Raw genomic sequence first — 23,733 nt, forward strand, 5'->3', positions numbered from 1 at the left:
CACTGTCGCCCAGGCTGGAGTGCAGTGGCACAATCTTGGCTCACTGCAATCTCTGCCTCCCGGGTTAAGGCGATTCTCCTGCCTCAGCCTCCTGAGTAGCTGGGATTACAGGTATGTGCCACCACACCCGGCTAATTTTTGGTGTTTTTAGTAGAGACAGGGTTTCACCACGTTGATCAGGCTGGTCTTGAACACCCGACCTCAGGTGATCCACCCACCTCGGCCTCCCAAGGTGCTGGGATTACAGGTGTGAGCCACCACGCCCAGCCCCTATTTTATCTTATTTTACTATTATTTTTGAGACAGAGTCTCGTTCTGTCACCCAGGCTGGAGTACAGTGGCATGACCTCGGCTCACTACAACTTCCACCTCCCAGGGTCAAGTGATTCTCGTGCCTCAGCCTCCCAAGTAGCTGGGATTACAGGCGTGCACCATCACGCCTGGGTAATTTTTGTATTTTTAGTCGAGACAGGGTTTCATCATGTTGGCCAGGCTGGTCTCGAACTCCTGGCCTCAAGCGATCTGCCTGCCTCGACCTCCCACAGTGCTGGGATTACAGGCATGAGCCACCGTGCCCTGCCGACCCCGATTTAAAAACTGAAAATAAGCATGGCTTCTTTCTAGAAAAATCTTTTAAAAAAAACAAAGTTCTGGAAGGTTAGCTGGCCTTTCAGGCAGGCATCTTCCACCAGCGCACTGATCCAATTCCTGGTCTCCTAAAGCTGCTGTGTTTGGAAACGTGGATGCTATTAAGTCTCTTCCATCACATTATACTTTATTCAGCTAGTAATTATGAATATGAGCTCAGCTCGGCAGAAAACAACGGAATGGTCAGCAGCCATTCTCAGGGAGTCCGCTCCCCTGGTGTCCAGAGAAGAGAATATTCCCGTGTCCTCCAGCCAGCCTTTGCTGGTTTTCCCAATGAAGTTTAGCATCGAAAAACCTTCATGGCCGGGCACAGTGGCTCACGCTGGTAATCCCAGCACTTTCTGAGGCCAAGGCAGGTGGATCACCTGAAGCCAGGAGTTCGAGACCAGCCTGACCAACATGGAGAAACCCCATCTCTACTAAAAATACAAAAATTAGCCAGGCGTGGTGGTGTGTGCCTGTAGTCCCAGCTACTTGGGAGGCTGAAGCAGGAGAGTCACTTGAACCTCGGAGGCGGAAGTTGCAGTGAGCTGAGACCGTGCCATAGCACTCCAGCCTGGGCGACAAAAGCGAAACTCCATCTAAAAAAAAAAAAAAAGAAAAATTAGCCAGGCATGGAAGCACATGCTGTAGTCCCAGCTACTCAGGAGGCTGAGGCAGGAGAATCACATGAACCTGGGAGGCGGAAGTTGCAGTGAGCTGAGACCGCGCCATAGCACTCCAGCCTGGGTGACAGCTAGACTCCGTCTCAAAAAAAAAAAAAAAAAAAAATTCTGTGGGTAGCCTTCATTCCTCCCAAAGCAAATCTGAAGCTATAATCCATGAAAAGAATTGCAACCCATTAAGCTACTAATTAAAACTGGTACATAACAGCAAGTTCGAGTGTCAGTTTCACAGGCATGTCAGCATGTTTTCTGTTTAATGTTTTAAAATTAATTTCAGCTAAAACATGAGGAATAATCATTTTGCTCTTCGAGCCTGATGTTAAAAATTTGCTTTTAATGTGAGGGAAATATTTTTTAAATTAGACAATTCATATCAATTCATAAACTGAAATAAGATGTTATTCTGAACTCTTAATTGTGTAGCCTTTAGCTATTTTATTTTAAATCAAAGACAGAGCTTCCCAGCACCATAATGAACATCAGAAGAAAAGCCCAGTGCCCGCACTCAGCACAGTCCAGTCAAACCACAAAAAAATCTTTATCAAAGATCTTCACTTTGGGTTCCAAATTACTCAAGACACGTCAGTATTGGGCATTATTGGAATTTAAATAACAAACACTTTTCAAATGACTTGGGAAGGAGGAGAGGAAAGATCACTGCTGCTTAATACATTTTATTCGGGTCTGTCATTACACTTGCGTGAGTAATCATGGGTGAGGTTTTATTTGCAGGAGGAGAAGGTCTTCCAGAAGAAGTTCCTGCAGGGCATTCTGTCCCGGCGCGCGGATTGCTGGGGGGGGGCGCCTTCCTGCCGCCTGGCCACCTCCCGGGCTTCCTCTCCTATGAGGGGCCCGGCACTGGCCTGGGAGGTCCACTCAAACCACCAAGCGAGGAAAGTCAGGAGGCTGCTTTTCCTTATTCCTGCCGCTTCCTGCATATGCTTTTAAAGAGAAGCAGATGGCAAAGGAAAGAAAACTCAGCAATCTGGCTCAGGCAGCAAGCATTCAAAGATATGCAATCTCCTCCTTACTTAAAAAAAAAAAAAATGATCTAAAAGACTACCCTGGAGAAAAGAGAAAGAAAATATTAAAATGAAAAGATGCTCCATAGCGATAAGCCTCATTTCCATTTAAAGGATGAGGATGAGAAAGTGAAGAGAATACCTTAAAGAAATTGCTTTAATTAGAGAAAAGGAAAAGTTGGTCATTTTAAGTCAAGGGAAAAAACCTGGTTTTGCTCCATACTCTTTGCTAAGGTCCTTAATTAGGAGAGGTCAGGAAATCTGCCACTTTCCCCTCAGTGACTGGCAGCTGAGAAGCCCCGAGTTGGATCAGGCTAATTTACTCATTCTCCCACCTTTGGCCACACTCCTGGATGTTCACAAGTTGCTTTCTGAGACGATGGGACTGAAACAAACGTTATATTCTGGTTTTTCAAATTCCTTAGAAAGCTTCTGGGAGTAATCTGCTGATAAATGGCCTGCCTGAAACTCATCTGATAATTTTAGAGAAAAATCCATTTTTAATGCTTAACTTTATATACCCTTTCTTGGAACCTTCTCAAAATGGAAAAAAGAACAATCAATCACCTCACAAAGTTACAAATTCTCACAACGGAAAATGTAATGATGCCAATTACTCTGAGCCAGTGGGAGCCTGTGCTATGTATAACTGAAGGCTCTGGAAGGGCTGTCGCAGCTCCACGCCTGCCCTGCAGTGGACGGGTACACTCGCTTCCCCTTTCCCAGACACCCGACGGAGGGCCCTCCTTGAGCTGCACAGGTTTCCAGCAGGCTTCATGGGTTGGGACATGTAACTGAGGATCAGTGGTCCGAATGCGGCATCCCAGTACCTCGGGCCAGCCAAGAACACTACAAAGTTGAGCCCTGTGTCCTGTCCAAGCTGTGAAGTGCAACACACGTGCACACACACACACTCACCATGCAGGCCAAAAAGCCAACAAGAGACAGAGAGTGGGCTAGCGTGTGGCCACGTCGGGACTGTACTCACCTCGCTGTCTCGGCCGGTGGGGCCACCCTCCAGGGGCAGGGCAGCGGTGGCCGTGGCCCCGGAGAGCAGCAGCAGCAGGAGGCCGGGGGGCAACGGCATCTTGTGGGCTGACTGGAGCTTCTCTCCCACCCTGCTGCTGCTCTTCCTTCCTGGCAGCCCTGAAATCAATGTTTTGGGGACTTGGGTCTCTTCTTTGGAGCTTGGTGGGTATTTTAAGCCCAATCTCCAGCTGTTTTTTGTGTCTATACATGTCTAACGCCTGGATCCTCTTCCCTCTTCCCTCGCGCAGTGACGCAGAAGCTCGAGCAATCAGTGCCCACAAAAGCGCTCTGGGGTTGGATGTAACCCCTTAATTAAAGCTTCAGGTCTTTTCCTGTGTTTAGAGCGAATTTGCTCTTATTTTGGAACGCATGTGCGCTTGCTTCTGGAGAAGTTCTGCTTCCTCGTAATTATGCCTATAGCAGGCAGGAAGCCGTGAGAACAAAAACAAGTGATTTAACATAATATAAAATTAGCCTAGGATAAGGAGCTTGAATGTGAAATTGTGCCCATGTGAAAGAATGACTGAAACTCATCCAGTAATTTCAGAGACATTCTTCTACTATGGGCAGAGAAACAAGGAGGCAATGGGGGCTCAGAGACGCTATGATCGTATCCGCTGGTTTCACCCAATTGTCGGCAAGGAGGCCCCAAGAATCGCTCCCAGTACTGCCTCTCAGCCCAGCATGCCAGACCCACCGTCCTCTAGGCCAGGCCTTCTCAAACTGAAGTGCAGACGGATCACTTTGCAGGCAGGTCCTGATGCACTGGGGCAGGGAGTTGAGAGCTGCATTTCCAACAAGCGCCCAGGCACTGCTGGCCCCGGGGCAGCCGGGCTCTGGCCCACCCAGGCTGGGGTGCAATGGCGCGCTCAACTCACTGCAACCTCCGCCTCCTGGGTTCAAGTGATTCTCCTGCCTCAGCCTCCCGAGTAGCTGGGATTACAGGCACCCGCCACCATGCCTGGCTAATTTTTGTATTTTTTGTAGGGACAGGGTTTCACCATGTTGGCCAGGCTGGTCTCGAACTCTTGATGGTCCAGTGTTTTCTTTTTTTGAGATGGAGTCTCGCTCTTGTTGCCCAGGCTGGAGTGCAATGGTGTGATCTCGGCTCACCGCAACCTCTGGCTCCCGGGTTCAAGTGATTCTCCTGCCTCAGCCTCTCAAGTAGCTGGGATTACAGGCATGCGTCACCACGCCTGGCTAATTTTGTATTTTTAGTAGAGACGGAGTTTCTCCATGTTGGTCATGCTGGTCTCGAACTCCCGACCTCAGGTGATCCACCCACCTCGGCCTCCCAAAGTGCTGGAATTACAGGTGTGAGCCACCGCCCCCAGGCTGGACCCGTGTTTTCTTTTTGTTTTTGGATGGAGTCTCGCTCTGTCACCCACGCTGGAGTACAGTGGCGTGATCTTGGCTCACTGCAATCTCCGCCTCCCGGGTTCAAGCGATTCTCCTGCCTCAGCCTCCAAGTACCTGGGACTACAGGCGCTGGCCACCATGCCCAGCTAATTTTCTGTATTTTTAGTAGAGACAGAGTTTCACCATGTTGGCCAGGCTGGTCTTGATCTCCTGACCTCGTGATCTGCCCGCCTTGGCCTCCCAAAGTGCTGGGATTACAAGCGTGAGTCACCGCACCCGGCCTGGTCCAGTGTTTTCTAAACTGCTCCTGACCACCCACCTGTGGGTCATAGGCCAGTACTTTCCTTTCGAATGAAATTAAAATTAGTGTGCATCACCCGTAGTAAGGATAAATAATGATTCGCATTGTGTGTGTCGGGTGTGAGATGTGCTGTTACTGCAGGGCACAGTCAGTCTGGGAAGCAGTGCCCGGCCCTGCCCTTGGCCAGCTCCCAGGGCTCGCTCTCCTCCTGAGGCTGGCACCACTGCTGAGAGTGCAGACCATGGAGTCCCTCTCTGTGCCACCTGCTGGTTCTTCCTCACAGGCCCTCATTGCTGAATCACACAGACAAGTGCACAGACCCCTTTGCCCAACTAGACACCGAGTAAAATCTGAAACATCCACCCAAACCTGCTATAGACGACCAGCATCCAAGGCAAGGCTATAAATTGAAGTAACACAACCCAAAACTGCCGGCACTTTCTAGAAGTGAACGTATTTGTTTTCAGTTTTCCAAAGTCCTGGTTTACACCTTCAGCAGGGAAATCTCAATCTTGAATTTGTCAGTCTTTTTGCTTATGTTAAAATCCTAGGTAAGATCAGCATGGCCTGCTGGCCAGAGGCTTATACATCGTATGTTGCTTCATCTTTTATTTCTTTTGTTTTGTTTTTTGTTTTTTTTTTGTTTGAGATGGAGTCTCACTCTGTCGCCCAGACTGGAGTGCAGTGGCTCGATCTCAGCTCACTGCAAGCTCCGCCTCCCAGGTTCACACCATTCTCCTGCCTCAGCCTCCTGAGTAGCTGGGACTACAGGTGTCCACCACCACGCCCGGCTGATTTTTTTGTATTTTTAGTAGAGATGGGGTTTCACTGTGTTAGCCAGGATGGTCTCGATCTCCTGACCTCGTGATCCGCCCGCCTCGGCCTCCCAAAGTGCTGGGATTACAGGCATGAGCCACCGCACCTGGCCCATCTTTTATTTCTGTACCAAAATAATTCCCACAAATGACACTAAAAATTTTGAGTTATATTTGCAGATGAGACATTCACAGCAGTTCAGCCAGCTTCTTTTTGTTTTTGAGACAGAGTCTTGCTCTGTCACCCAGGCTGGAGTGCAGTGGCACAACTTCGGCTCACCGCAACCTCTGCCTCCCAGGTTCAAGGGATTCTCCTGTCTCAGCCTCCCAAGTAGCTGGGATTACAGGCAGGAGCCACCACGCCCAGCTAATCTTTGTATTTTTAGTAGAGATTTCACCATGTTGGCCAGGCTGGTCTCAAACTTCTGAACTCAAGTGATCCACCCATCTCAGCCTCCCAAAGTGCTGGGATTACAGGCATGAGACCACCACACCCGGCCTCACCAGCTTCCTATATCATTAGTCTAGTGTGCCAATTTTATTCGATGAGCTCATTAAACATTCTGAGCACCCAGTATGGAACTTGCAATACCACAAGGGACCCACACCACCCACACCCTGACAGAGGTGTCGCAGCCTCAAAGAAATCAGATACATAGACACAAATGAAAGACAAGGACATTTTTCAGTGCGAGAAGAAGTGTGCAAAGGGGAATGTGCTGCAAATTGGGGAAGGCTTCATGAGAACTAATAATGACTGTTTCAAGAAGGTGACAAACTTTAGGAGGTGGAGACAAGAGGATCACTTAAGCCCAGGAGTTCAAGACCAGACTGGGCAACATAGCAAGACCCCACCTCTACCAAAAAAACCCAAAAATTTAGCCAGGCATGGCAATGCACACCTGCAGTCCTGACTACTTGGAAGGCTGAGGCGAGAGATTCGCTTGAGCCTAGGAGTTCAAGACCAGCCTGGGCAACATGGCAAAACTCCATCTCTACAGAAATTAGCTGGACGTGGAGGCACATACCTGTGGTCTCAGCTACTTAGGGGGTTGAGGTAGGAGGATCACCTGAGCATGGGAGGTCAAGGCTGCAGTGAGCCAAGATTGTGCCACTGCACTACAGCATGGGTGACAAAGTGAGAATTTATGACAAAAAAAAAAAGAAAAAATTTAGCCAGGTGTGGCAACACACACCTACAGTCTCGGGCACTTGGGAAGCTGAGGCAGGAGGATTGCTTGAACCCAGGAATTCGTGGCTGCAGTGAGCTGTGATCATGCCACTGTACTGCAGCCTGGCTGACATAGCAAGAGCCCATCTCAAAAAAAAAAAAAAAAAAAAAAGGCCGGGTGCAGTGACTCATGCCTATAATCCCAGCACTTTGGGAAGCTGAGGCAGGAGGATCACTTGAGCCCAGGAGTTCAAGACTAGCCTGGGCAACATGCAAAACCTCACCTCTACAGAAAAACAACAACAACAACAAAAAACTAGCTGGACATGGTGGCACACACCTGTGGCCCCAGCTACTTGGGGGGCTGAGGTAGGAGGATCACCTGAGCATGGGAGGTAGAGGCTGCAGTGAGTCAAGATTAAGCCCCTGTACTCCAGCATGGGCGACAGAGTGAGACCTTGTCTCAAAAGGAAAAGAAAACTTAGCCAGGTGTGGTAACACACACCTGCAGTCTTGGGTACTTGGGAGGCTGAGGCAGGAGGATTGCTTGAGCCCAGGAATTCATGGCTGCAGTGAGCTGTGATATACCACTGTACAGAGCAAGAGCCCATCTCGAAAAAGAAAAGAAAAAAGAAAAGGCCAGGTGCAGTGACTCATGCCTATAATCTCAGCACTTTGGGAGGTTGAGGCAGGAGAATCACTTGAGTCCAGCTCAGGAGCTTGAGACCAGCCTGGGCAACATTCTGAGACCCTGTCTCCACAAAAAAAACTAAAAAATTAGCCAGGCATGGTAGCGCATGCCTGTAGTCCCAGCTACTCAGGAGGCTGCGGCAGGAGGATCACTTTAGCCTGGGAGGTGGAGGCTGCAGTGAGTCATGATTGTGCCACTGCACTCTAGTCTGGGTGACAGAGTGAGACGCTGTCTCAATGAAAAAAAAAAGCACAAAGTCTCTGAAAGTTATACAGCTACTAGGGTTGCAAACCCAAGAAGCAAACCCAGATCTTTCAACCTTTGGAAAGTCTATAGTATCTATTCCCTAAACTCTTCTTGATGAGTTTTATTATTTATTTATTTTATTTTATCTATTTTATTCTACTTTATTTTATTTTATTTTGAGACTTAGTCTCACTCTGTCACCCAGGCTGGAGTGCAGCGGCACAATCTCGGCTCACTGCAGCCTCTGCCTCCTGGGTTCAAGCGATTCTCCTGCCTCAGCCTCCCGAATTTATTTTATTTTTTAGAGTCGGGGTCTTGTTCTGTCACCCAGGCTGCAGTGCAGTAGCACAGTCACCTCACTAAAGCCTTGAACTCCTGGGATCAAGCAACCGTCTGTCTCAGCCTCCTGAGTAGCTAACTGGGTCTACAGGCATGCATCACCATGCCTAACTTATTTTTTACTTTTTTTAGAGATGGGGTCTCACTGTGCTGCCCAGGCTAGTCTCAAACTCCCAGACTCAAGTGAATCTCCTGCCTCAGCCTTCCAAGTTGCTGGGACTACAGACACAAGCCACTGCACCTGGCCAATAAGGAGTTTAAAGAGTGCTTATCCAAAAATGAAACTGCTAACATACGGGCCTTTGGCTGAACGTACTAGGATGGAAGGCTTTATGATTCACTTTTCATTCACTGATATGACACACAGATACTATAATTAACATAAGAACAAGTGCTGAGCCATTTGCAGACCCGAAACCATGAAGTGTGAACTCGGTGCCCTACTACGGCCATAGCTTAGTGCCTCCCTTTGAGAGTCAGGCTTTGGGGTATCTTTTGCTGATCATATTTGGGCACAGGTGGTGTAAATTCTACTCCAAATGAATGCTGTTTTCTCTCACCCATTCTAGAGTGAGCAGCCCCAAATGTGAACACTGTCTCCTGACTATGGCTGGGTGACCCTGGGCAGCTGGTGAACCTCATCAAATTTCCATTTGCTCATGGGGAGAAGGTGGAGAATCAGATCCACACCGATCAAGTTGTGGAGATCGGTGGGGTAATACACGGAGTACCCAGTGGGTGCCTGGCACACAGAAAGGGCTCCACAAACCCTTGCCCCTTCTCCTCACCATATTGCCGAAGGGTAAAGGGAAAGGCATGTCTGGACCTCTAAGAAATCCAAAGGCATGAGAAGACAGTAGGACGGGCACCCTTGGGAGCGTTTTCTCTCACAAACTAAAACAGGATGACATGCCGAAGTGTTCTGATCTAGCAGTCCCAGATTTCCCCTCAGGCAAAACTTCCCTGAGCAGAACCATAGCTTTGTTACAAAATAGAGAAAAGTCACAGACAGCCAGGTGCAGTGGCTCATGCCTGTAATCCCAACACTTTGGGAGGCCGAGGCAGGAGGACTGCCTGAGGTCAGGAGTTCAAGTCCAGCCTGGCTAAGATGGCGAAACCCTGTCTCTACTAAAAATACAAAAATTAGCTGGGCGTGGTGCCGCACGCCTGTAATCCCAGCTACTCAGGAGGCTGAGGCAGGAGAATCGCTTCAACCCAGGAGGCGAAGGTTGCAGTGAGCTGAGATCACACCACTGCACCCCAGCATGGGCAGCAGAGCAAGACTCCCTCTCAAAAAAAAAAAAAAAAAAAAAAAAAAAAAAAGTCACCTAGAGAAAATCACTTTTAAAAAGTAAAGGCTGGGCTGGGTGCGGTGGCTCATGCCTGTAATCCCAGTACTTTGAGAGGCCGAGGCAGGTGGATCACAAGGTCAGGCGTTCAAGATCAGCCTGGCCAAGTTGGTGAAACCCCGTCTCTACTAAAACTACAAAAATTAGCTGGGCGTGGTGGCGGGCGCCTGTAATCCCAGCTACTCAGGGGGCCAAGGCAGAGAACTGCTTGAACCTGGGAGGCAGAGGTTACAGCGAGCTGAGATCACGCCACTGCACTCCAGCCTGGGCAACACAGCGAGACTCCATCTCAAAAAAAAAAAAAAAAAAAACCACAGTAAAAGCCGGGCACAGTGGCTCGCGCCTGTAATCCCAGCACTTTGGGAGGCCGAGGCAGGTGGATCACAAGGTCAAGGAGATTGAGACCAGCCTGGCCAACACGGTGAAACCCCATCTCTACTAAAAATACAAAAATTAGCCAGGTGGGGTGGCGTGCTCCAGTAGTCCCAGCTACTCAGGAGGCTGAGGCATGAGAATCGCTTGAACCCGGGAGGCAGACGCTGCAGCAGTGAGCCGAGATCACGCCACTGCACTCCAGCCTGGGCGACAGAGCAAGGCTCTGTCTCAAAAAAAAAAAAAAAAAAAAGCACAAACACACAAATTAGCTGGGCATGGTGGTGCATGCCTGTAGTCCCAGCTGCTTGGGAAACTGAGGCAGGAGATCGCTTGAACCCGGGAGGCAGAGGTTGCAGTGAGCTGAGATCACGCCATTGCACTCCTGGCAACAGAGCCAGACTCTGTCTCACACACAAAAAAATAAAAAATAATAAATAAAAAAATAAAAAGGCTGGGCGCAGTGGCTCACGTCTGTAATCCCAGCACTTTGGGAGGCCGAGGTGGGTGGATCATGAGGTCAGGAGTTCAAGACCAGCCTGGCCAAGATGGTGAAACCCTGTCTCTACTAAAACTACAAAAATTAGCCAGTCATGGTGGCAGGTGCCAGTAACTCCAGCTACTCGGGAGGCTGAGACAGAGAATTGCTTGTACCCGGGAGGCAGAGGTTGTAGTGAGCTGAGATCGTGCCACTGCACTCCAGCCTGGGCGACAGAGCAAGACTACGTCTCAAAAAAAAAAAAAAAAAAAAAAAAAAGTCAAAAGGGGCATTCCCAAACATATGCCCTTTTACCTGGTGACCAAAGGCGGCATGTGTTTAAAAACAACATTAGTAACCAGAAAAGCTAAATAAATATAGCTTTATTCATCTTTCAGAGATTGCCATTTAGCCTAGAAAATTACATCAAAAGATGAACTGATTTTTGCTTGAAAAAGTCAACCATGTTTAATTGCTCACACAATTTTAATTACAATAGATGTAATTTCTAATATATACCATTTGATCACACACCATTTTTATGTTCTGGAGTGAGACCTGGGAGTATTTTGCTTAAGACTTTCTCATTCTCTAAAACTAGCTTTGGCAGTTAACAATGTGGAGAATTCAGCACAAAAAGCACCCTAGCCCAGCCTTTTTATTTTATTTTTTTAAATCTCTATTTAACCCTTCAAAGTTTCCTTTGCAGCCATATGCATTTCTAGGTGGCTCTACCTGTAGAAGGCTGCACTTTCCAAGCGGCGAGGGACTTTAATTCTCACTTTCCACCACTCCAGCCTCTGCTGGCTGCTTTGAATTTTTGCTTCCATCCCCTGACTTCTTTTTCTTCTGTGCTTTTCGTTCTAGGTTAATCTGAGCAATCTCTTCACTTTTGTCTGTGATGTATTTTAGCTATAAAAAAAAAAATCTGTATTTATATCTGGCTGTAACCATTTTATAAACCTAAATAAACAAACAAACGAAACTAAACCCTCCACAACCACCTCTGACTCAAAGAATTTGGGTAGAAAAGCCAAAGCCTGGGTTACATTTCTAAGAATTAAACACAGCTTCAATTTTTTTTTTCTTTTTTTTTAAATTTTTTGTAGATATGAGGGTCTCACTATGTGGCCAGGCTGGTCTCAAACTCCTGGGCTCAAGCCATCCTCCTGCCTTGGCCTCCCAAAGTTCTGGGATTATTGGCATGAGCCACTACACCTAGCCAATAAGTTATGTTATTAAGAGTTGTGGCCAGAGGCCGGGCGCAGTGGCTCACGCCTGTAATCGCAGCACTTTGGGAGGCTGAGGCAGACAGATCACGAGCTCAGGAGATAGAGACCATCCTGGCTAACACGGTGAAACCCCGTCTCTACTAAAAATACAAAAAATTAGCCAGGTGTGGTGGTGGGCGCCTGTAGGCCTAGCTACTCGGGAGGCTGAGGCAGGAGAATGGCATGAACCCAGGAGACGGAGCTTGCAGTGAGCCGAGATCACGCCACTGCACTCCAGCCTGGGCCACAGAGAGAGACTCCGTCTCAAAAAAAAAAAAAAAAAAAAAAAAAAAAGAGTTGTGGCCAGGTGCAGTGGCTTATGCCTGGAATCCCAGCACTTTTCGGAGTCCAGGGCAGGCAGATCATTTGAGCCCAGGAGTTTGAGACCAGCCCAGGCAATATGGTGAAACTCCGTCTCTACAAAACATACACAAATTAGCCGGGTGTGGTGGCATACACCTGTAGTCCCAGCTACTTGAGAGGCTAAGGTGAAAGTATCACTGGAGCCCAGGAGACGGGGACCGCAGTGAGCAATGATGCGCCGCTGCCCTCAGCCTGGGTGACAAAGTGAGACCCCGTCAAAAAAAAAAAAAAAAAAAAAGTTGTGGCACACGCCTGTAATCCTGGCATATAGGGAAACCAAGGCGGGAGGACTGCCTGAGCCCAGGAGTTCAAGACCAGCCTGGGCAACAGAGAGAGACTGCATGTCCAAAATTTAAAAAAAGAAAAAAAAAGTTGTGAGCATTAAATAATATACGTAAAATAGTATCTGGAAAAGCCCCTGTAAACTGCTATACAAATTCATTCACTCAACAACTATTTATTGAGCCCCTCCTGTGTGCCAGGCACACAGGTGCGTTCTAGGCAACACAGATGGAGAGAGAACAGAGACAAAAGCCCCTGCTCTTGTGGGGCCCACATTCTATCACAGCCATCACGTGCTTTAATGTCTAGCATTACACTCAGTCAAGAAAGCTCCCCGCTGTCCTGGCTCTGCTACTGGCCAAAGCCACTAGCCTGGGATGACCAGAGTATCTCTGGGTCTTCACCTGAACAATGGAGGCTTGGTCAAATGATTTCTAGACTTGAAAATATGGAAAACGTGTTTTCCTGCATATCCAGCCATACGGAAACTCCGTCCATACCTGGCCCATTCGGAGAATTGTGAACGCAATAACAAAACTATCCCTGCAGATTAGCCTGTGACCAGTCTCTGACATCATGTTGTAAATGAAACATGGGACCAAAGTTTTGAGGTATTACAAAAAAAGGCAAATTGTAAAATCCAGAGAGTGCTGATTAGAACATTTCAAATTGGCTTAGCAAGATCCATCATAATGAAAGCAAGACTGTAAATTACAGGCAGGTCTGAATGGTTCAGCCACCTCTAGTTTCTAATGCAAGGTGCCCTGGGGAATAACTTCATGGCTTCAAGTGATTGATTGGGAATAATGTATTCCGATGGGAAAGGGGAGTGAGGAAAGAAATTCATCTCTCACCAGTGAATTACTCCTCCTGGCTAAGAGCTTCACATCTTCAGTGTTAATTGTGGTTCTTTTCGCATGTCTGCAGAAAGGGCAGAAGCAAGTCACCAAAATGTTTGGTATTATTTAAAGTTTTGATGAAACACAGAAGTTCACGGTCAGACTTCAAACTAGCAGGGATCTCTAAGTAGCCCATCCTTTTAGATAAAGGGCATTAAGCAAAAGTGACACAAAAATTAGTGAAGTTCCTAAGACCCCAATTAAGTAAAGAGATGGAGAATGCGGAGGCCCATCTCTCCACCTCCGCTTAGGGCCAAGGGTACCCGAAGCATAAGAGCACAGACAGAAGGCTGGGGGCTTAGCGCCCTTCCAAACCTGGCTTGCTTGGCCACAGCTAAGGCCACAGAAAAATCAAGAGGGTCAGTGTACAACTCTAGTGCCGAGAAAATGGGCCTCATGATACAGAGGGCACCTGCTTAAATAGACATTAAATAGAAGAACAAAGAGACCCTCCACAAAGGATGGCTTTACTTAGGTCAAGATCCTGATGTTCTCCAAGGGCTAACTTACAGGAAAAAGCATATGCAGACGCCTCCTAAGGCCCCATTCCCAACAAGTAGTTAATGCATTCCCTCCGCAATAACCCAGGTAGAACAAAGAACATCCTTCTTTTTTCTTTTTTTTTGAGACAGAGTCTCGTTCTGTCGCCCAGACTGGAGGGCAGTGGCACGATCTTGGCTCACTGCAACCTCCACCTCCCGGGTTAAAGCAATTCTCTGCCTCAGCTTTCTGTGTAGCTGGGATTACAGGCGCCCGCCACCATGCCCCACTAATTTTTTTGTATTTTTAGTAGAGACAGGATTTCACCATCTTGGCCAGGCTGGTCTTGAACTCCTCACCTCATGATCCAGCTGCCTCCCAAAGTGCTGGGATTACAGGCGTGAGCCACCGAGCCCAGCCACAAAGAACACCCTTTAAACTGGAGTCTGCTTCTTGCTCACAAGTTGGACTCAAATTCTCATTCTAGTCCTTTTATCTTTGCTAGGAAAGGTAATTTGAGATAATAAGCTCAATTCAATAATATATTACTCTGATTACACCCTTCTTCCATTTCTAACTTCCCCACAAAATACACAGGTACTTTGTAAGCAGGAATAAATAGGAATCTTTGCATCCTTAATAACTAGCAAACTGGCCAGCACACATGGTGAGTCCTCATTGAACAACTGCTGAGTTAAAAGATAAATTCAACACAGAAATTATTCTCTATAATTTGGCCAAATTAATCCTTTACATTCTGCTAAATAGACAAATATCACGTGTCATCTCATCGTGACTGACAATATCTGCTTGTCATGACATTAATACCCACTTCAAGAGATAATTTTCTAATTAGCAACCTGCAAGGACCAGGACACGGGAGAAAAAAGACAGAGGTGACATAAAAGCAGCCACAAAGAATGAGGTCAGTCCACAGACGTTCTGGGTGGAGAATGTTAAGTGCGCATGGACAGGGTGGCCCAGTCTCAACCTCACAACCAGGCTGCTCTGTCTATATTTACATTCTTCTTAAAGTACAGTAAAAGGAACAAGCACAATGAACTGTTTACATAGTGAACTTATCTGTTTACGAGAAAGCGTTTAGGAAACAACGATCTCAGTCCTCTCCACTTCAGCTTGGCCTCTGCTATCTCTGCACTAAGGCCCTCAATGGAGGGGCAGGGCATCCTCTGCCCGCCACTGCATATCACAGACTCTCCTAAGTCAAACCTCCAACTCCAGAAAATTACTCTAGCTAGGGAAAATCAAAAGCAATTTTTCATATAACACGCTTTGTAACACGGGCTTTAAAGACGATTCCCAAAAGTTTCCAGAATGTATTTCCTATAGAATATCTATCTTCTTCAAAATGTTTGATTGTTAACAATACTAGGAGACTAGAGATTTCAAAGCTAAATAAAGAAATTCACAACTCAGGCCAGGTGTGGCGGCTCATGTCTATAATCCCAGGACTTTGGGAGGCCGAGGTGGGTGGATCATTTGAGGTCAGAAGTTCGAGGCCAGACTGGCCAACACAGTGAAACCCTGTCTCTACTACAACGACAAAAATTACCCGGGCATGGTGGCGGGCACCTGTAATCCCAGCTACTTGGGAGGCTGAGAAAGGCGAATCGCTTGAACCCAGGAGACGGAGACTGCAGTGAGCCAAGATCACACCACTGCACTCCAGCCTGGGTGATAGAGTGAGACTCCGTATCAAAAAACAAACAAAACAAAACAAAACAAAATTCAGATTGGCAGTTGCTTTCCAAAGTCTGCTAGTGAATTATTATTTAGAATTTAATTGTGTATTCTCCGGCCAGGCATGGTGGATCACACCTGTAATCCCAGCACTTTGGTAGGCCGAGGCAGGCGGATCACCTGAGGTCAGGAGCTTGAGACCAGCCTGGCCAACATGGTGAAACCTCATCTCTATTAAAACCACAAAAATTAGTGGGTGTGGTGGCATTTGCCTGTAGTCTCAGCTACTCGGGAGGCTGAGGCAGGAGAATCGCTTGAACCCGCAAGGCAGAAGCTGCAGTGAGCCGAGATTGAGCTGCTGCTCTCCAGCCTGGGCGACAGAGAGACTCTGTCTCAAAAAAAAAAAAAAAAAAAGAAAAATTGGCCAGGCACAGTGGCTCATGCCAGTAATCTTAGCACTCTGGCTGGCCGAGGTGGGTGGACCACCTGAGGTCATAAGTTTGAGACCAACCTGGCCAACATGGTGAAACCCCATCTTTACTAAAAACACAAAAATTAGCTGGGCGTAGTGGCAGGAGCCTGTAATCCCAGCTACTTGGGAGGCTAAGGCTGGAGAATCACTTGAACCCAGGAGGCAAAGGTTGCGGTGAGCTGAGATCACGCCATGGCAATCCAGCCTGGGCGACAGAGTGAGACTCCATCTCAAAAAACAAACAAACAAACAAACAAAACAGCCCCTGCTCTCAAGTTTCCGTCCTGCTCCAAAAAAAAAAGAAATAAGAAATAAGAATTTAAATGTGTATTCTCATAGAAATTTCTCATAACAAGCTCACCAGAAAGAAAAAAGATGCCAGGCACAGTGGCTCAGCTCATGCCTGTAATACCAACACTCTGGGAGGCCAAGGTGGGAGGATCACTTGAGCCCAGGAGCTCTAGGTTGCAGTGAGCTATGATCCTGCCACTGCACTCCAGCCTGGGTAACAGAGAGATCCTGTCTCAAGAAAAAAAAAGAAACAAGAAAAAAGAAAATAAATTTGTCCTAATGAAACAATGTTACGAATACTCATTAGGTCCCCAGGCCAGCCTACAGAGACTATGTAACATATAGTTGACTTGAAACAGTCCATCTTTCTCAAACTGGAGTAATGATAGTCTTGGGAGTAGAGAAAGTGTGACAAGGACAACTCAAATCCACAAGATAACCAAAGCTGACCTTCCAGGAATATCAATTTTATTCAGGGATAAAACAATGCTTTTTTGTAAGAAAGCAAACTGGAATTCACACAAGATGAGTCTTCAAAGGAAACCTGTACTTGTGGGTTGTGCTAAGAAGAGGGGGTGCTTCCCTGCCTCTGGCTGTACCCCAGACTCCTGGCGCCTCATCACTGGACTCTGCACTCACTCAGTTCTCAAAGAGTTTCCACAAACTTTTTTTTTTCTTTTTTTTTTTTTTTTTAAAGAGACAGAGTCTCACTCTGTCACCCAGGCTGGAGTGAAGGGGCACGATCTCGACTCACTGCAACCTCCACCTCCCTGGTTCAAGCAATTCTCCTGCCTCAACCTCTTGAGTAGCTGAGATTACAGGCGCATGCTGCCATGCCCAGCTAATTTTTTTTTTTGTATTTTAGGAGACAGGGTTTCACCCTGTTGCCCAGGCTGGTCTCGAACTCCTGAGCTCAGGTGATCCACCCGCCTCAGCCTCCCAAAGTGCTAGGATTACAGGTGTGAGCCACCGCGCCCAGCCTCCACAAACACTTTTACATAAAAGATGTCGCCCTTCCTTGTGGAGCTTATGGTCTAAGTCACACACACATACACACACACACTCACATGCACGCACATACCCCTTTCCCCACCAGTACCCAGCAAAAGAAAATCAACTGTTTGCCGGGCGCGGTGGCTCAACGCCTGTAATCCTAGCACTTTGGGAGACTGAGGCAGGCAAATCACCTGAGGTCAGGAGTTCAAGACCGCCCTGGCCAACATGGTGAAACGCCATCTCTACTAAAAAATACAAAAATTAGCCAGATGTGGTGGTACATGCCTGTAATCCCAGCTACTCGGGAGGCTGAGGCAGGAGAATCACTTGAATCCAGGAGGCAGAGATTGCAGTGAGCCAAGATTGCACCACTGCACTCCAGCCTGGGCAACAGAGACTCTGTCTCCAAAAAAAAAAAAAAAATCAACCTCTTATATACTTTAAAAAACACAGAATATCCGAAAGCCCAATGTGTTACCATGCTCTTTCTAATTTCATTTTTTAAATAGAATTTTTATAGAAGTATTTTCAGGCTGGGCATGGTGGCTCACACCTGTAATCCCAGCACTTTGGGAGCCCAAGGCAGGATTGCTTGAGCACAGGAGTTCAAGACCAGCCTGGGCAACATACTAAGACGCTGTGTCTCTAATATAAATATATATGTATATGTGTGTGTGTGTGTGTGTGTGTGTGTGTGTGTATGTATATTATTTTTAAGTATTTAAATTTTTCATTTTTTTCCCCACAGCTAATAAAGAAATAACAAGTAAAGGTGATTAATATCTTTCACCGGGGAGGAGGGCCACACATAAGGGGCAACTGCCTGAATCAGCAATGACTAAGCCACATGAGCTATCGGTATCCCTTCCTACTATCTTATCCCTTTTGGCCAAGCTGAAGATGCTAAGCGGTTTTCAGGGACGAATATCCACAGGAATAGGACAGATTGAGAGCTTGCCCTCCGAGAACCCACTGCTTTAATTCATTCAAAACACGCACCCAAGAAACAAAAGAGCTAACGGGAACAAGGTGAAAAGTAAGGGGTATGGGAGAGGCTGGCACCAAATCCAAGTGGCAGCAAATTAGAACGCTTTCGCCCTTTCAGGCCTTCGTCATTCAAATTGCTTCATAAAAGCAATTTGGTGCAATTGTTTTCAATTACCTGCGGTACTAATTGAAGAGCTGAGCATAAATCACCTGTAAAAGCTGAGGCTTTAGCAGCTGAAAGCAAGTCACCCACTTTCCAAGGAGTGCGTCTTACTCGGAACAAATGCGGCAAATGAAAACCCCTGCCTGCCATTCTGTGTACACCTGCAAGCAATTACCACCGCGGACACGCTGCAGCTCCCTCGGCAGAGGGGCGGCCACCCCCAGGCACCATGTTCTCAAACCCAGAGCAATCAAACCACCCGAAGACATGGTTTTTAATACAGGCACCAGCATTCAGGGTCCTGGAGATGGTATTCACACCTTTTTCACTTGGGACTGAATAACTTGGGTTCTTTAACAAAAAATACTTGGAAAACTTCAAAAAATGTTCAAATAAGTCTGAATCACCGTGATTGAAGCAGGCGTCATGTTCTTGCAGAACCATGATTAGAGACAAGCCTCCACAAAACACACGGAAAACTGAATAGCTAAAGCTCTCCTGAAATAACCCACCAGATGGAGAGGCCCCAAGAAGCTACACAGACGCAGTGTCGGATAATCAAGTTCTCTACCCACCTTGCAAACATTTCAAGGTCTTTGGCAAAATTTTCTGAAAGAGAAAAAAAAGATACACACTTTAGGCACCCTCCCATCTAATTTCAGAAGCAGAAAAAGTGAAGCCTTGATTTCTACAGCCAGTACAGTGACTTGACTAATACAACAAACCCTCTTAAAGGTGAAAGGAGGCATTTCCAGCAGCCCCACCATTCCATAAGAGCCTGTAGCTTTTTATTCATGACGATCTCCTTGTCCTTCCCAGAGCCCTTCACCCTTCATGGCAAGTCTTCCGTTAATTGTGACTAGGCCTTTGGTTTCTAGAAACTATCCTTTAACTTCTGCTACAGTTGAGGCTTGTGAGGTCTTTCATTTCCCCTCTGAAGTCAAGCAAATACCAATGCTACAAGCTCAGCTGTCAAACTATGGGTGATATAAAAACGTTATAAAGCACTGAAATAAAGAATTTAATGTCTAATGTTCCAGCCATCAGGGCAGTTTAAAACAATAAAATAAAGGCGTTAATGCCCCAGTGTTAGTGTAATAGGAAAAAAATAGCTCTTCCCATAAAATATCCACATCTCACAGCCAAGAAGAGAAGTGTTTCATGAAGAACGCATGAGGATGATAATATTCTTGCTCTGCTGGTCAGGCTCACCACAGCTCCCACCCACGCACTGCTCCCAGGTGAAATCAACCTTTGGGGTTTACAGACATGGCTGGGGAGGCCGAAGCTTCATACCACACTGTCTGAAAGTCAGCTCCGAAATGGCCGCAATGGTCTGTTTGCTGAACTGCATCTCTTTGTCCAATGCAACTTCCTCGCAAAGACAACCCACAGTATAGTGAACTGCTGCCTTTAGCCTCTGGGGAAAAAAATCAAAATAGTTCATGGGTAAGGTTGCAAATAAGAGCTTTTCACGCCTTAAAAAATTAAGACCAAGGAGAGGGTCTGCTCAGCCCAATCCCTTTGGCGCTTTCCATAATGGCTGAGTGGCTTTTCAAGTGTACTAATAAGTTAATGAGACCCACTGGAGTGTGACTTGTAGAAACATTACTTCCTTGTTAATGGTTATGATTTATGTCAGGTAAAGATAAGAAATTAGATGGCAAGTCAGTGGGGAGACAGGTCAGACTGGTGCCTGCCAAGGCCCTGAGTGGTTTCACTCACTTATTCCAAACTATCTGCAGAGCTCCAACTCAGTAAGGGCATATGCTAGGTGTTTGGGAAACAATGAAAAACCGGGCAGGGAACTTTGCCCTTAAGGCAGTTAATCAACAATACAGAAGGATTCCATCCCTCTGCTGCAAGCCCCTGGCAGCCCCAGGCCTGCACGTCACAGAGGACAAAAGTACAACACGGGAAAGGCTCAAGAGGGCACACCCACCCCTCTCGATTTGGAGGGTTGGGAGGCCACCTCCACGGGGCCCTCACTGCTCCTTGGCAACCCTTTTCAGTACTGAAAAAGATCTCTCCACCCCTTGCAGAAAATTACCGAGAGGGGAGGATGAACCTCAATTGCAAGACAAGCTACGCAATGGTCTCAGCCACGTGTCGACAGAGTTCTGTTGAGCCCACCTGTGGGTACTCCGCCTCGGGGCCGAAGACACAGCTGAGCTGCACGTGATGACAGCTGAACCCACAAGGGCATAAAATCTACCAGCAAGTGTTCAACGCATAGGCAAGAGGAGGAGGAACTGCCAAAACCCAAGTCCAGGAACTCAGGATAGAGGCCAGACAGATGAGGGCATCTACCTTCCTGAATTTCAGACCTCACAAGACTAGGTAAGCTGAGGCCTCTGGTAGGAGAAGCCAAAGAGCCATCAACCTGGGAGGCACGAAGATCACAGGTGTGATCACTGCACACTACAGCCTCGAACTCCTGGGCTCAAGTGAACCTCCTGCCTCAGCCTCTTGAGTAGCTGGGACTACAGGCCCACAGCACCCTGCCCGGCTCAAGGTCATCTTTTTTAGGTATGGGTGGGGGTCAGGGTACAGGACATGAATTCTTCTGAATGCTCTTGGCTCCAGGAATTTCTCTCAGACCTTCCTCCTCCTCCTCCTCCCCTCCCCCTGGCTGGGCTGGGGGTATCACTGCACTTAGTGGCTAAATCACTAAACTCCTCAAGGGCAGGACCCTGTCAATTTTGTTCACTGCTGCCTACCAAGTGCCAAGAACAGTTGGTTACATGAATGGGGGGAAATCGTCTACAAGCTAATCACAGCTGAGGGGCAAATTTCTCAGCCCATCTTTGCAGCTTCATCAGTAAGCATTTGTTCGTCTATTGAGAGCCAGGCTCTGTTCTAGGGACTAAGAACAGGCCGGGCACAGTGGTTCACACCTGTAATCTCAGCACTTTAGGAGGCCAAGGCGGGCAGATCACTTGAGGTCAGGAGTTCAAAACCAGCCTGGCCAACATGGTGAAACTGTCTCTACTAAACATACAAAATTGGCTGGGCGTGGTGGCAGGGGCCTGTAATCCCAGCTGCTCAGGAGGCTGAGGCAGGAGAATCTCCTGAACCTGGGAGGTGGAGGTTGCAATGAGCCGAGATGGAGCCACTGCACTCCAGCCTGGACAACAAGAGTGAAACTCCGTTTCAAAAAAAACAAAAACCAACCACAAAAAAAACAGGGTAGGCAGGACCAAAGATGACTAAATGCAATGCACCATCCTTAACTGAATCCTGGATGAAGGAAAAAAAGACGGTTAAAAGAAACATCTTTAGGACAAGTGGCGGCACTTGACAATGCACATTCAACAGAGTTTTATCAAAATTAATTGTCCCACTTCCTGAGTGGGACAATTTATTGAAATGATGTAGTAGGAGAATGCCTTTTTTTTTTTTTTTTTTTTTTTTTGAGATGGAGTCTCGCGGAGTCTCGCTCTGTCGCCCAGGCTGGAGGGCAATGGTGCGATCTCGGCTCACTGCAACCTCCGCCTCCCGGGTTCAAGCGATTCCCCTGCCTCAACGTCTCGAGTAGCTGGGATTACAGGCACCCGCCACCACACTCGGCTAATTTTTGTACTTTTAGTTGAGAGGGGGTTTCCATGTTGGCCAGTCTGGTCTCGAACTCCTGACCTCAAGTGATCTGCCCACCTCGGCCTCCCAAAGTGCTGGAATTACAGGCGTGAGCCACCGCGCCCAGCCAATGCCTTGTTTTTGGGAGATGTGTACTAAAGAATTAAAATGTAAAGGCGAAGTGTCAAAATATCTGCAATTAATTCTCCAATCGCGGGGATGGGAGGGAAGCATGGGAGCAAACAGAGCAAAATGCTAACTAGTAGTGAATCAAGGTGACGGGCATCTGGGCATTCTGTACCATGTTCTTGCAACTTTTCTGAAGGTTTGAACTTCTCAAAATACAAGGGGCAGGGTAGACAGCTGCTGCAGTGTAACTTTGTAGAGAGGAAACTCCCGCGTCTGGAGCTCATTCCCGCGTTTCTTCAGTCCGTCCTCTTTAAGGTCGCCACTCCGGGTCTTGCTTTTAAGCCTCTTCACGGCAACGTTCTCAGCCTCTGACGCCCCATATGCCCGGCGCTGATGAAAGGAACGAATGGGATGCCCGCAGCTACCCTGACAAGTGGTTATTCTTATGACGATTTTGCAGAGAAGAAAATTGCATCTGGGCCGAGTCGATACGATCACAGGTTGGCGGGGTAGAGATTCGAACCCACATCTAAGGACGAGCTCTGGGCCTGACTGGTCCGCACCGCGTCCCTGCATCAGTAACGAGGGGTCGACGCCTCCAGGGCCAGCGTTCCAGAGCTCCGGCCCGAACGCCCACCGCGCTACGGGCGTCACCTGGAGTGTCTAATGCCGACGTTGTACCCTCACGAAAACCCCATCTGAGAAGGGGAAACCGAGGATTCATCGCAAAGCCAGAAGGTGGCCTCTCGCCGCCGGACCCCGGCGCCCGCGCGCTCCCCTAGAACCGCTTCCTCCCCAGCCGGCGCAGGCCAGGGTCCAGCCGCGTTGCCGCGGAAACCGCCTCCCAGCACCACCCGCGGCAGTTAAGCCAACGCATGCGCAGCCGCGGGGGGCGCCCGGAGGCGGGGTGCCGATGAGAGGCCGCCGGGGGCTTCCGGGTACTTTTCTGTACGGAAACTCGACGCCGTCCTGCCCCAGCCCAGCCCGACCCCCGTTTTCCTGTACCTGTTGGTAAGAGAATCGCTGCTGCTCCTCGGTCTCCGCCTCCTCCTCCATCACTGCGGGCCGACCCTGGGCAAACGCAGGAGGGCCGAGAAGGGGTGGTGGTGCGCGGCCAGGTCGGATTTTCCCGCCGCGGCGCGGGCGACGGGCCGCGCGGGCGGACAAAGTACGCAGCTCCGCCCTGCCTCGCGCGCCCCCTGGCGGCGCTCTGTTGAGGGGACTCCGCCGTCGGCCTCCCGCCAGCCCCCTGCTCAGCTTGCTCTGCGGAGGTGGCCGGGCGACGCGGGGACATGACCACCGAGGTCACTGCTGCACCCCAGAGCCTGATTCAGCGCCTGGCACAGCGGTGAGCACCACTCTCCGCGAAACACGTGTGCGCATAGGTGCAAAGCGTGTTCCAGTCGGGTGTAGAGGATGCGTAGCCCACGATTTACAGATCATGTAACGCAGTACACATTATCAGGAGCTCCATGCACCTGTACCTCAGGTGTATCTTGCAAAATCGACCATCAACTTTATCATTCTATCACCAACAATAGCGTCACAAAGACTACAATGAGTGAACGCCCCGTGACCTCATTCAGCGAGTGGAACAGGAACTGCGTTGTTGCCATTGGCAGGAGTGTAGTTCTGACA

The 23,733-nt window shown here is 48.2% G+C and overlaps 2 protein-coding genes across 7 annotated transcripts; both read right to left on the bottom strand.

Annotated features, from left to right (window-relative positions):
- Nucleotides 1-1,627: 1,627 nt before the first annotated feature.
- On the bottom strand, nt 1,628-3,928 carry CORT (cortistatin). The gene is made up of 2 exons (NM_001204893.1): nt 3,324-3,928; nt 1,628-2,254 (listed from the first exon to the last, which is right to left on the bottom strand). The coding sequence occupies exons 1-2, from the start codon at nt 3,420-3,422 to the stop codon at nt 2,036-2,038; spliced, it is 318 nt and encodes a 105-aa protein (NP_001191822.1). The 5' UTR covers nt 3,423-3,928; the 3' UTR covers nt 1,628-2,035.
- CENPS (centromere protein S) lies at nt 3,394-23,593 on the bottom strand. 6 transcript variants are annotated; one of them, XM_063785908.1, is made up of 6 exons: nt 23,101-23,593; nt 19,687-19,810; nt 18,966-18,999; nt 13,256-13,322; nt 11,221-11,397; nt 3,394-3,481 (listed from the first exon to the last, which is right to left on the bottom strand). In XM_063785908.1, exons 1-5 carry the CDS (start codon nt 23,149-23,151, stop codon nt 11,257-11,259), a joined length of 417 nt encoding a protein of 138 aa, XP_063641978.1. In that variant the 5' UTR covers nt 23,152-23,593; the 3' UTR covers nt 3,394-3,481; nt 11,221-11,256. The 6 variants fall into 6 exon arrangements, with proteins under 6 accessions (XP_063641978.1, XP_063641663.1, NP_001191821.1 ...); XM_009447881.4 differs by lacking the exon at nt 3,394-3,481 and adding an exon at nt 22,268-22,793 and having other exon boundaries at nt 10,854-11,397; nt 23,101-23,240; XM_063785593.1 differs by lacking the exon at nt 19,687-19,810 and having other exon boundaries at nt 23,101-23,487.
- Between the last annotated feature and the right edge of the window lie 140 nt (nt 23,594-23,733).

Source organism: Pan troglodytes, chromosome 1, assembly GCF_028858775.2.
Source record: "Pan troglodytes isolate AG18354 chromosome 1, NHGRI_mPanTro3-v2.0_pri, whole genome shotgun sequence".
Taxonomy (NCBI): Eukaryota; Metazoa; Chordata; class Mammalia; order Primates; family Hominidae; genus Pan; species Pan troglodytes.